Source organism: Neoarius graeffei, chromosome 9, assembly GCF_027579695.1.
Source record: "Neoarius graeffei isolate fNeoGra1 chromosome 9, fNeoGra1.pri, whole genome shotgun sequence".
NCBI classification, from domain to species: domain Eukaryota; kingdom Metazoa; phylum Chordata; class Actinopteri; order Siluriformes; family Ariidae; genus Neoarius; species Neoarius graeffei.
In genome coordinates, this window is record NC_083577.1 from 7,616,514 (window position 1) to 7,630,950 (window position 14,437).

Consider the following 14,437-nt stretch of genomic DNA (forward strand, 5'->3'; position numbering starts at 1 on the left):
GCACCTCAGCCCAAGGCCACCCCACATTAACCTAACTGCATGTCTTCGGATTGTGGGGGAAACCAGAGCACCCAGAGGAAACCCACACAGACACGGGGAGAACATGCAAACTCCACACAGAAAGGCCCTCGCCGGCCGCTGGGTTCAAACCCAGAACCTTCTTGCTGTGAGGCAACCATGCTAACCACTACACCACCATGCCGCCGTTTTCTCAGACTTTACACTACCGTTCAAAAGTTTGGGGTCACTTTGAAGTGTCCTTATTTTTGAAAGAAAAGCACTGTTCTTTTCAATGAAGATCACTTTAAACTAATCAGAAATCCACTCTATACATTGCTAATGTGGTAAATGACTATTCTAGCTGCAAATGTCTGGTTTTTGGTGCAATATCTCCATAGGTGTATAGAGGCCCATTTCCAGCAACTCTCACTCCAGTGTTCTAATGGTACAATGTGTTTGCTCATTGCCTCAGAAGGCTAATGGATGATTAGAAAACCCTTGTACAATCATGTTAGCACAGCTGAAAACAGTTGAGCTCTTTAGAGAAGCTATAAAACTGACCTTCCTTTGAGCAGATTGAGTTTCTGGAGCATCACATTTGTGGGGTCGATTAAATGCTCAAAATGGCCAGAAAAATGTCTCGACTATATTTTCTATTCATTTTACAACTTATGGTGGTAAATAAAAGTGTGACTTTTCATGGAAAACACAAAATTGTCTGGGTGACCCCAAACTTTTGAACGGTAGTGTATATAGATTTGATATATAAATAGCAACACTAAGCCTGACAATGTCATTTGAGGCACATGAAAAATACCGTATACAGAGGGAAAAAGATACGGAGGACAGGAGGGATATTATCCGCTAATGGGAATAGCCAAAAGAAGAAGATGCTAACTAATTGCTAACTTCCTTATTTCCCACACTGAGGTGGGGTTGCAATTGGAGAAATGTACTACTGTAATTCTGTCAAAATGTCACCCGTGGTTCATGTGGAGTCTACACTTTTTAACTTCCTTTTTAAAAAAATGTTATCTTCATCATGCAGTAAGAGAAAGAACAAGAGCCTGGACTCATGGTGGAATTTGTGAAAAGTTTATTCATGGAAATGACAGAGGCGAAAAATAAATTAAGACTCTGGGGAGAAGGAGAGAGGAGGGCGGTTCAGCGACCAGTCCACAGTAGAGGCGATGTATATTAGCACCTTCAGATAACAAGGAGTGACTGAGTGTGTGAGTGTGTGTGTGTGTGTGTGTGTGTGTGTGTGTGTGTGTGTGTGTGTGTGTATGGGGGTACCCTGTCAAAGACAGCACCCTGTTTTATGCCTCGTAACTGCCCCACTGTGGAGAGACTCATCCAGGACGAGCAAAAAAAATAAAATAAAATAAAAAAATAAAATAAAGGCTTCCAAATGTGGACACAAAAAGAAGGGAAAAAACATGGACAAAAAGAATGGCTTAAAAACAAAATCCCATAGTCCTTTCATCTAAATTCGTTTCCCTGTTGGTTGTAGAAACAGTGCATGGATGTCCTGACACCATGGGGTCGGGAGAAATAGACAAGCTTCACAACCATTCTCTCTTACACGGACAGGATGTGTTTCACGAAAGCTGCAGGGGAAGAAGGGAGGGGGGGGTAAGGTGAATATGTAAAAAAGGCATGAAAAAAGAGACATTATAAAGTAAGAAATGAATCAGTTAATACTGTATTTTAGGAAATGTCTCAAAGGAATATTTGTACGCCAACAACTCTGTACGACGTTGAAGATTTAAAGCCTATCACTTTTTTTTTCACTATCACTTTTTTTTCATGAGAAGCACCTCTGTGGATTTCATACCACAGTGCTATTGAATTCTCGATTCTGATTGGTCAGAAGGTGTTGAGTAACATAACAAGCTACAACCCCGATTCCAAAAAAGTTGGGACAAAGTACAAATTGTAAATAAAAACGGAATGCAATAATTTACAAATCTCAAAAACTGATATTGTATTCACAATAGAACATAGACAACATATCAAATGTCAAAAGTGAGACATTTTGAAATTTCATGCCAAATATTGGCTCATTTGAAATTTCATGACAGCAACACAACTCAAAAAAGTTGGGACAGGGGCAATAAGAGGCTGGAAAAGTTAAAGGTACAAAAAAGGAACAGCTGGAGGACCAAATTGCAACTCATTAGGTCAATTGGCAATAGGTCATTAACATGACTGGGTATAAAAAGAGCATCTTGGAGTGGCAGCAGCTCTCAGAAGTAAAGATGGGAAGAGGATCACCAATCCCCCTAATTCTGCGCCGACAAATAGTGGAGCAATATCAGAAAGGAGTTCGACAGTGTAAAATTGCAAAGAGTTTGAACATATCATCATCTACAGTGCATAATATCATCAAAAGATTCAGAGAATCTGGAAGAATCTCTGTGCGTAAGGGTCAAGGCCGGAAAACCATACTGGGTGCCCGTGATCTTCGGGCCCTTAGATGGCACTGCATCACATACAGGCATGCTTCTGTATTGGAAATCACAAAATGGGCTCAGGAATATTTCCAGAGAACATTATCTGTGAACACAATTCACCGTGCCATCCGCCGTCGCCAGCTAAAACTCTATAGTTCAAAGAAGAAGCCGTATCTAAACATGATCCAGAAGCGCAGACGTCGTCTCTGGGCCAAGGCTCATTTAAAATGGACTGTGGCAAAGTGGAAAACTGTTCTGTGGTCAGACGAATCAAAATTTGAAGTTCTTTATGGAAATCAGGGACGCCGTGTCATTCGGACTAAAGAGGAGAAGGACGACCCAAGTTGTTATCAGCACTCAGTTCAGAAGCCTGCATCTCTGATGGTATGGGGTTGCATTAGTGCGTGTGGCATGGGCAGCTTACACATCTGGAAAGACACCATCAATGCTGAAAGGTATATCCAGGTTCTAGAGCAACATATGCTCCCATCCAGACGACGTCTCTTTCAGGGAAGACCTTGCATTTTCCAACATGACAATGCCAAACCACATACTGCATCAATTACAGCATCATGGCTGCGTAGAAGAAGGGTCCGGGTACTGAACTGGCCAGCCTGCAGTCCAGATCTTTCACCCATAGAAACCATTTGGCGCATCATAAAACAGAAGATACGACAAAAAAGACCTAAGACAGTTGAGCAACTAGAATCCTACATTAGACAAGAATGGGTTAACATTCCTATCCCTAAACTTGAGCAACTTGTCTCCTCAGTCCCCAGACGTTTACAGACTGTTGTAAAGAGAAAAGGGGATGTCTCACAGTGGGAAACATGGCCTTGTCCCAACTTTTTTGAGATGTGGTGTTGTCATGAAATTTAAAATCACCTAATTTTTCTCTTTAAATGATACATTTTCTCAGTTTAAACATTTGATATGTCATCTATGTTCTATTCTGAATAAAATATGGAATTTTGAAACTTCCAATTCCGTTTTTATTTACAATTTGTACTTTGTCCCAACTTTTTTGGAATCGGGGTTGGATATTTACTATTGCTCTTGATGTTAATAACCGTTTATAGCTGCTGTAATGTAATAAAGTGATAACAGGAACTAACTTATTTCTGGATGCTCCACAACATAAAATGTAAAATAAAAAATACGACACACCCTTCATTAATACATTAAACACAGTAATGACAAAGTGCTGTGGTGTAAAACACTTCTGGATGTGGTGTTACAGGACAATTCACGACAACTCCACTTCATGTTGTACAGCATCGCATCGTTTCATTGTCGATTATTTACCCATACAGTATACAGTGTTTTATTGCTTACGTATGACTACAAAGTGGTTTAATATCAGATTTTGCCCTAAGCTTATTCAGTGTCAGATGATGTAAAATGAAGTTACAGATCCTGAAATCTTGCTGAATTTTATGGTCTAACTGTTTGTTGGTAAACAGCACTGACCCTCATAGTTGACGCAACCGTTCTCGTCCTCCTGGCCGACCATGAGAGCATCAACCTCAGCCTCTGACATTCTCTCACCTGTCAGTAATTCATTTCAACAATAAGAAAGAAAGAAAAGAAAGAAGACAGACACACACATACAGAATGATATGCACTTGAGATCCCTCAACATATATTTATCATAATTTCTTATATACAGTACACAGTACACTTTACACTAAAGATATAACGCTTTTTATTCTATCCACATTCACTGGATGTGACCAATCGTGTGCTCTTATTGGCAACTCTACTACTAGGATATCAGCTCATATACTATTAGTAGAGAAAAACAAAATGGCGGAGCGTGTTGCTGAACCAACCGAGGACGAAATAAAAACTACTCGAAAACAAAACCCAAAAATTGTTATCAAGCATGTAAAAGAAACCACCAAAAAAAACTAAAGAAGAAAACTCCAAAAATTACAAAAAAAGCAACAAAATATTGGCATAAAAGCATTTGATAAGAACATTTTTTTTTCAAGAATTATTATTATTATTGCATTTTTCACAAATTGCTCCTGTCATTTCAACAGTTTGTTTACATTCTAAGCGGAAATGATTTTGTTGGACGTTTTGTATAAAGTCTTTATTTATTGAATTTGCAAAAAATAAAAATAAAAATGCTCTGTTACTCAAAATCCAGTGAATGTGGATAGAATGAAACAGTTATTTCACTCAATCTCATCATAAATGGCTTATAGCCAACTCGGTGCTACGGTATGTGCCTTGTCAGATATCAGCTCATGTACGACTCGATTTTGCTGAATAACTATTAAATAGAATCAGCCATCTTGGACAACCAAAGCATTTTCTTTGTCCTTTTTTTAATAATCACTCCATCCACAAACTGAAGCAGGAAGTTTTGTGGAAAATATTATTGTTTCACATTACTACCTCCGCCAGCTTTGCTGGAGGAGGTTATGTTTTCACCTCCATTTGTTTGTCTTTTCCAAATGTAATTCAAAATGTAGTGAACAGATTTTGATGAAATTTGGAGGAAAGGTGGGTCATGATCCAACGAACAGTTGATTAGATTTTGATGCAAATCCAGATATGCATACAGATCCAGGTTCCAGATATGTATGTGGATACAGGATCTAGATATGTAAGTGGATCCAGAATTTTTTTTTTTGCCTATTGGCAACATACTTCAAAAAGTAGTGAAGAGATTTTGATGAAATGTGGTGGAAAGGTGAGCCACGAGCCAAGGAACTATCGATTACATTTTGATGCAAATCTGGATATGTATGTGGATCCAGGATCCAGATATCTATGTGGATCCAGGAATTTTTTTTAGCCTGTTCCCAACGTAACTCGGAAAGTAGTAAATGGATTTTGATGAAATTTGGAGCTAGGGTGGGCCATGATCCAAGGCTTAGCAGTGCCCTTCTAGTTGCACTTGAATTTGTAAATACAGTACACCTGAGTTATTTTACAAAATTATTTATTTATAAATCAGATTGTAGCTCAATAGTATCATGTCCAATAAGTGGTTATGTAATGATTTGGGTGTTTTTTTCAAGATTTTTAATTTTTTTTTTGTTTACTCATAGCTCCAGTACAAATAAAAAAAAACACCAAATATCTTGACTACATTTGGCGTAACCAAAAAAAAAAAAGTATATTTATATTATGTAGCGCGTAGCATGTGGCATGTAGCATGAAGGCTCTTACCCAGTGTTGAGAGGACAATACGCAGCTCAGCACCCATCACTGTGCCGTTACCCTCCTTATCGAAGACACGCAGACCTTCAACGTAGTCCTCAAAGGTACCTTTGTTGGGGCTATTCACAATGAATTGCAGCATGGGCAGGAAAGTCTCAAACTCCACTCTCTTATTGGCCATCTCTGCTCAGAGAAGGGTCAGAGGTCAGAGTGAGTTTGTGATCAAAAAAAAAAAAAGCATAGGTGATGTGAGCTAATAGATGTTTGAGGAAATCCCAGTGTTGAATAAACTGCTATATACCGTAGCACTAAACGGCAGCTGTGACAGTAGTGCAGGCTTTAAGGTTTATATCCACGCACTTGTTCGAATACGATATAGTTTCTATCATAACAACCTACACATTGATCATATAATGGATGATCAATGTATTTTTGTGGGTTTATTTTAAGCATGGGGCGGCACGGTGGTGTAGTGGTTAGTGCTGTTGCCTCACAGCAAGAAGGTCCGGGTTCGAGCCCCGTGGTCGGTGAGGGAGGGCCTTTCTGTGTGGAGTTTGTATGTTCTCCCCATGTCCGCGTGGGTTTCCTCCAGGTGCTCCGGTTTCCCCCACAGTCCAAAGACATGCAGGTTAGGTTAACTGGTGACTCTAAATTGACCGTAGGTGTGAATGGTTGTCTATGTGTCAGCCCTGTGATGACCTGGCGACTTGTCCAGGGTGTACCCCGCCTTTTGCCCGTAGTCAACTGGGATAGGCTCCAGCTTGCCTGCGACCCTGTAGAACAGGATAAAGCGGCTAGAGATAATGAGATGAGATTTTAAGCATTTTTTGAAGTAGTTTCCAGTATCAGCGCTTTATAACACTAAAGATGTAACTTGAAGTTTTCCACCACAGGGAAGTTTTATAGACAAAAGGAACATGCATGCAAAAGGCATGTATGCAAATTATAACAGGAACTGACTTGTTCCACAACAATTAAAGTAACTATAAACAAAACATGAGGTTTCATTTTTTAAGAAGTATAAAATGTAATTGCTGGCAAATTTCTGAAGTACAAGTCGAAGTATTCTGTAGCATAAGTATAGTAAAAGTAAAACACTTCAGGACATGCTGTTATAAGGGAAAAAAAAAGAGAGATGTATGTACTGGTATAACGAAACCATCAATGACGGCGTAGCTCATTCCGGCCCCATCTAGTCCAGAAGGAATGATCTAAAGTGGGCCACCTTGCGCAATAAATGTTTCAAGCTATATACACTATATACAGGCTATATATAGAAGTTATATCCACCCTAGGAATACCGACCTATTTGCCAGAAAGAATCCAAAATGGCGAGGAATTGACTGAGAAGAAGCAATTTTTGTTGAACTGCTCATTAAGAATTAATCAGTCCATAACTTCATTAATAATTGTAATGAAGCAAATCTGGGTAGAAGTTATATGCACCCTAGGTACCCCTACCTTCATGCCAGAAAGACTCAAAATCGGTGAAGAATTGAGAGAGAAGAAGCAATTTGTGTGGAAACTGCTCATTAGGGCTTAATTACTCCATATCTTCATTATTAATTGCAATTATACAAATCTGGTTAAAAGCTATATGCACCCCAGGCAGACCTACTGGTACCTTCCTGCCAAAAAGAATAAAAATTGGTGAAGAATTGAGAGAGAAGCGATTTTCGTGACATATGGACGATGCTGGACGGACAACAAATACACGATGGCATAAACTCATCACCTGTTGGCTGGATGAGCTAATAATTAACTTCAAGGTGATAACCATAATTAAAATGTGTTGATTATTTTCCTATAACAACATGTCCTGAAGTGTCTATACAGTTACCTCCGCCAACTTTGTTGGAGGAGGTTATGTTTTCACCTCCGTTTGTTTCTTTGTTTGTTCCCAACATAATTCAAAATGTAGCAAATGGATTCGGATGAAATTTGGAGGAAAGGTGGGACATGGGTTAAGGAATAACTCATTAGATCCATGATCTTTTTGTCTTTTCCCAACGTAACTCAAAAAGCCATGAATGGATTTGGATGAAATTTGGTGGACAGCTTTAGTAGTATCCTAGGTTCAAGTGATTTGATTTTGATGTTGATAACATGTGGCTTGGCGCAGGTACGCACTTTACCGAGTCCCCTTCTAGTTTTCATATTGTAATGCATGATACTTTATATAGATTGCAACTTATTTACTCAATTTTTGCCGTGTTGGTAAATCTCAGTTGTTCATAACACTCACCTGACAAATTAGTCCATAGACAAGTCTCTAAAATGGCCTATCCCTGGTAAAATGGTGTACGGTTGCTCAGAAAGACTGAGATCCAGTATATGGTGCGTGAAAATTGTAATATAATGCCAGTGAAGAAGCAATGCTGACTGAATTGTTAGTTGACTATCGTTTCTGAGTTGCTTTCAAGCATGGATGGGGATTTGTACAGAAAAGTATTCAAAATATTGAAATGGATTTGGTGTAAATCTTGTAGGCCGTACCATCAGCACTGGGGTTGCCCAGGACCTTGTTCACTTCCTTGTTGGTGGGATTTTGGCCCAGAGCACGCATGATGTCAGCGATCTGGTTGTAGGCGATCTTGTTGTCGCCAACTCTGTCGAAGAGACCAAAGGCTTCCCTGTAGTCTGAGGGAATGGATAGAGACAGAAGACTTTGCTTAGGATCTCTGGTTAATGGTTTGACTGCAAGAAAAATGGCTTATTTTCTATTAATAAACAACTGCGTCTATTCAAACCTAAAATATTTTTGGCCCAATATGGGGTTGAGTTCTGATAGATTCATCAATCAGGATGTAATGCTGATCTGGAAATGGAGGGGTTTTGGCATAATTCCCACTACTAATGTAAAATCCTGCCATTATTCATGACGTGCCAGTCCGGTTAGTGAAGAATGTGTGGCATGCCTGAAGTTTCACTGACTGATATTCATACATTAAGCCTAACAGCTACACACACACACCCACGCCACAGGCTTTCACCACGCAATATTGAGTTTGACCCATTTCAGTAGGATTTGCTTTCAGCTCACTGGAAATTAAGCTGCAAAAGATTAATGACCCCACACGCTTAGAGTCAAGCCTGAAGAAGGCGTTCAGGACACCAAGTTGGAATCGATACGCTCTCCTAAGAATATAACTCCGTCCATATAAAGGCAGTGGTACGTCTGAGTGAGCGGCGTAAAACCAAGAATGCTGACCGGTGTGTAACTAACACCATGCCTGAAGCCTGCCTGATCTCCTACAGGGCAATGAGTGCATTCACCTGCTTTACAAACACTCTGACCAATGAAAACAACTTGATTTTATAGCTAAAAGTATTCCCCTGATGAGTTTTAACTGAACCCAGGCACATTTACAGGTAAACTATTGCGCTTTATGCAGAGTATCCATTTATATTTCAATCTGTAAATGTTTTGTTCCATGGGTTCATCCATCCCTCCATTAAGAGTTGTATCAATCAAAACCTTGTCTCTGATAGAAATACAGAGTAAAAATTATAGAAATTTAATATAAAGTAAAACTCACCCTCCAGCTGGTCTGGGGTGAACTCAACCTGCAGGAAGAATAAAAGTCATGTAATTCTCCTCACCTCACTTCTCATGCATCATGGAACAAGGCAAACACAGGAAAGAGTTTTCAGAAAGGAAAAAGAAATTTACTTAGTTGACTTAAAAGTATAGGAACTCTCTACCTTTCATGTACCTTTTTTTATTTGATAGAATTGCAATGCAGATTGGTACAATTATTATGATTAAATATCATTCAGTTATTCATATTATTCAGTAATTTAAAAAAATACTGTGGAAGCTTAAATGATCAGTCTGTCTTTTTATGTAAACATAGCAACACAAAAGTAGTAATAATAGCACATATATGTACCGTATGCGTGTTTGTGTGTGAAATCTTTTTTTTTTTTTTTTAGGAAAACCTTCAGATGCTAAAAGGCATTTCGCATTGTTTTGACCAAATATTTGCATCATAAATAATTTAATTCCTGTAAAAAAAAGAAAGAAAAAAAAGTCAAGTTAAATTTATTTGTTTATAAAGCGCATTTAATAACGACTTTGGTTGATCATCGTGCTGTTGAGAGGTAGCATGAATTCTAAGGATCGCTGAGATTTTAAAAAATAATAAATACAATTATATTGCAATGAAAAAAAAAAATGGAAATAAAATAGATGAAATACACTAGTAAAAATGGCGTACTGTATTGGTTCAGTACCATTTTTAATGTCAGACCAACCAGAGAAATTTTCAGTATGTTCTTAACTTCATGTACATTTATTTTCTTGAGCTCAACTTTCGCTAGGAGAGTAATTATTAACCTCAGTCATTAATTAGGTATTTCCAGTTCTATTTTCTGCAAAGAGATAAAAATTAATCTTAAACAGACCCTCGATAGGTTCCAGTTTCAGAATATTTTAAATATAAGACGGGCAGTCCATGACTGATGATGGTTTCTGGGAAATGAGTCATGAATTCTATAGATACCAAACATGGAGAGTAATTAAAAAAAAAAAAGAAGTGAGCGTCTTAGTGATGGAGGTAGAGCTACACCTCTCCATATGCTTAATTTAGCTTCATCTATGACAGTCACATGACTAAGGGAAGTCCATGTTTGGCTGTCTGAACCTTGTCTACATTTGGTTATGAATTGCACTCCAGAGAGTCCTCATTGTAAAGACGGTACAGTCAAGATAAAAGAAACATAGTTTAGTCATTTCGATTAATGGATTAAATGATCAGTTGGATAAATCAGTCAGGGATGGATTCATCAAGCTATTCATGGTGCTGATTTTTTTTTTCTCCAAAGAGTTTCCCTAAAATTTGTAAGAAGTTGTGCAATAAGGGTTTAAGATACAGTATATGCTTCACAAATCTGCATTCCTTATGGATTTGTTGCTAATTTTGCTGTTCAAGAGGAAGTAAAGCACTTCAAAAATATCTTCCTTACAAATAAAAAAGCGTAAACAATTTCATGGCTAATAGCAAGGTTACTTTAACTCCATTAAACAAAATTGCATTGTCAGAACAATACATCCCCATACAAATGGGCAGATATATCCTTTAAATCTAGTAGTTCAGCAATCCATGGTCTAAAATAAATAGCACTCAAATTATAAAAATTTTCTGGCAAAAAAGCCAATAGTCTCTTTGCTGTGTGATTTGTTTAAAATTTTAGCATTCTGAATCTCATGCTAAGAGAATTTTTTTATTTATTTATTTTTTACTATATTGATATTTACCTTGACTGAAGACAGATCAACTGGTTTGTCTTTGGGTTTGGCCTCGGGTTCTGCAGCAGGGGCAGGGGCAGGTGCGGGCGCTGGCTCAGCCTTCTTTGCAGGCTCGGCCTTCTTAACGTCCTTCTTGGGTGCCATTGTTTAGCTGCAGGGTGAGTGTTTTGCACCACCGGAGAGGGAGTGGACCACGACCTGGAGGATGCTCAGCGCTTGTACAGAAAGCATGGATGTATATATGCACCCCTGTTTTACTCTATGCTTGATTTTGGAGCTTGTGGACCGATTGGCTGGAGAGCACTGAAGGCTGGGCTCACGCTCTCTAAATGGACATGGGAGGGGGACAGAAGCACAGAATGAACAGGACATGCTTAACACTTATTTGGGGTAACTGGGGAGTAGGGAAAAGGGTCATGCAGAGTCATGAGGCTAAAACTGCACTGCACTCATGCTTTGACAAAACAATACGAATTTCCCTACCAGCTGTATCTCAGCGGTGAATCATCAGAAGCTGACTTGGCTACAGTATCTACAGGGTTAAATGCTGTAATATTTCTCACAGCATTGAATTATCTAAATGAACTGTGAGTCACGAAAATGTATAGAAACTGGAAGTGTGATTCCACTTTCACTGAGACAGAAAATATGGAAATGTAATCAGTTTTATTTTAGACCCTATAGAAGATACTGTACACATCCTGCCCCAATACTTTGCAATATAAATCTAAATACCCAGTATCACACACACACACACACACACACACACACACACACACCTGGTCAATAAATACTCAGTAATACATGCCCTCTACTCTTAAATACCCAGTTATACACCAACCAGTAGTACTCCCACCATACCTTTAATTACCTAGTAACACGCTCACCCTGCCACTGAAAATACTGAGCAACAGACCTGCTTTACCACCTAATACCCTGAAACATACCAAATCTTGCTTAAAAATACTCTGTGTTACTCCCACTATACTCAAACACACTAAAACACGTGCGTGTGCGCACACACAGTACTCAGATCTCTCAATACCCAACAATGCAACCACTCTGCCTCCTCTCTAATACAGTCTCTCTACCATTAAATACCAAGCTATACTCCAACTCTGTTTCTAAAAACCCAATAATACTCCCACCATACCACTGAGTATGCAGAAACACTTGGAATCTGTGACTGGATATCCAGCAATAGATTTGCTTTGCCATCTAATATCCTGTCACACCCCCCAGCCTGTTTACAACAATATAACCACCCTGCTAAAAATACTCAATAATATCACACCCCACTAATTCCCAACAATTAGACCAATCAACCACTAAATACCCAGAACACCACACTGCCACTAAATTCCCAACCATTAAACCACACAGCAACTAAATACTCATTAATACCCCACTACTAATTACCCAACAATTAAACCACTCAGCCACTGAATACTCAGTAATACCCCACCCTGCCACTAAATTCCCAACAATAAAGCCACCCAGCCTCAAACCACTCGGTAATACCCCACCTTGCCAGTAAATTCCCAACAATTAAACCACCACCAGCCACTAAATGTTCAGTACAACCACACCATGCAACTAAATACCTAACAATTAAACCAATCAGCCACTACATACTCAGTACTACCACACCCTACTACTAAATACCCAACAATTAAACCACCAGCCACTAAATACTCAGTAATACCCCACCCACCACTAAATACCCAACAATTAAATGACCACAAGCCACTAAATGCTCAGTAATAACCCGTCCTGCAACTAAATACCCAACAATTAAACCACTCAGAAACTAATTACTCAGAAATACCCCACCAGACTACTAAATACCCAACAATTAAACCACTCGGCCACTAAATACTCAGTACTACCCGATCCTTCCAATAAATACTCAACAATTAAATGACCATTCATTCATTCATTCATTATCTCTAGCCGCTTTATCCTTCTACAGGGTCGCAGGCAAGCTGGAGCCCATCCCAGCTGACTACGGGCGAAAGGCGGGGTACACCCTGGACAAGTCGCCAGGTCATCACAGGGCTGACACATAGACACAGACAACCATTCACACTCACATTCACACCTACGGTCAATTTAGAGTCACCAGTTAACCTAACCTGCATGTCTTTGGACTGTGGGGGAAACCGGAGCACCCGGAGGAAACCCACGCGGACACGGGGAGAACATGCAAACTCCGCACAGAAAGGCCCTCGCCGGCCCCGGGGCTCGAACCCAGGACCTTCTTGCTGTGAGGCGACAGCGCTAACCACTACACCACCGTGCCGCCATTAAATGACCAACAGGCACTAAATGCTCAGTAATACCCCACCCTGCAACTAAATACCCAACAATTAAACCACTCATCCACTAAATACTCAGCACTACCACATCCTAATACTACATACTCAACAATTAAACCACTCAGCCACAAAATACTCTGCAATACCCCACCCTGCCATTAAATACCCAACAATTCCTGTAAATGACCACCAGCCACTAAAAACTCATTAATACCCACCATGCAACTAAATACCCAACAATTAAACCACCACCAGCCACTAAATGTTCAGTAATACCCTAACCTGCCACTAAATACCCAACAATTAAACCACCACCAGCCTCCAAATGCTCAGTAAAACCTGCCCTGCAACTAAATACCCAGCAATTAAACCACTTAGCCACTAAATACTCAGTACTACCACACCCTACTACTAAATACCGAACAATTAAGCCACTCATCCACTAAATACTCAGTAATACCCCACCCTGCCCTTAAATACCCAACAATTAAACCATCACCCGCCACTAAATGCTCAGTAATGCCAAACCCTGCAACTAAATATCCAACAATTAAACCACTCAGCCACTACTCAGTACTACCCCACCCTTCCACTAAATACCCAACAATTAAACCACCACCAGCCAATAAATGCTCAGTAATACCCCACCCTGCCACTAAATACTCAACAATTAAACCACCACCAGCCACTAAATGCTCAGTAATACCCCACCCTGCAACTAAATACCTAACAATTAAACCACTCAGCCACTACATACTCAGTACTACCACACCCTACTACTAAATACCCAACAATTAAACCACCACCAGCCACTAAATGCTCAGTAATACCCTGCCCTACTACTAAATACCTAACAATTAAACCACTCAGCCACTAAATACTCAGTACTACCCCACCCTGCCACTCAATGCCCAATAATAAACCCACCTACCATCTAAGCACTCTGTGATACACCACCCTGCGACTGACTGCCCAATAGTAACTACCATATGATATACCAATTCCCTCTAAATACAGAGTAAAACTCCCAATATACCCCTAATCCCCCAATAGTACCCCCAACCTGTTTCTTCTTGTCCAACAATAAAAACACACTGCCAGTAATTACCTAACAGTACACAATAACTATTAAATGGCTATTAAATACCCAGTAGGACACCAATCCAGCCATGAATGACCCAACAATATACCCAACCTATGGCTAAATACCCTGTAATACACCCACCCTATCACCA

The 14,437-nt window shown here is 39.6% G+C and overlaps 1 protein-coding gene across 1 annotated transcript; it reads right to left on the reverse strand.

Moving 5' to 3' along the window:
• Nucleotides 1–1,581: 1,581 nt before the first annotated feature.
• On the reverse strand, nt 1,582–11,028 carry myl1 (myosin, light chain 1, alkali; skeletal, fast). The gene is made up of 6 exons (XM_060928589.1): nt 10,894–11,028; nt 9,173–9,200; nt 8,130–8,273; nt 5,643–5,816; nt 3,927–4,004; nt 1,582–1,610 (listed from the first exon to the last, which is right to left on the reverse strand). The coding sequence occupies exons 1-6, from the start codon at nt 11,026–11,028 to the stop codon at nt 1,582–1,584; spliced, it is 588 nt and encodes a 195-aa protein (XP_060784572.1).
• Between the last annotated feature and the right edge of the window lie 3,409 nt (nt 11,029–14,437).

Bases quoted from the DNA above. Each gene is read 5' to 3' on its own strand.
- myl1 (XM_060928589.1), bottom strand. From the start codon at position 11,028: ATGGCACCCAAGAAGGACGTTAAGAAGGCCGAGCCTGCAAAGAAGGCT. The intron at 9,201-10,893 runs GTAAATATCAAT...TTCTTCCTGCAG, and splicing joins TTGATCTGTCTTCAGTCAAG to GTTGAGTTCACCCCAGACCA. The intron at 5,817-8,129 runs GTACGGCCTACA...TTCTCTGAGCAG, and splicing joins GGGCAACCCCAGTGCTGATG to AGATGGCCAATAAGAGAGTG.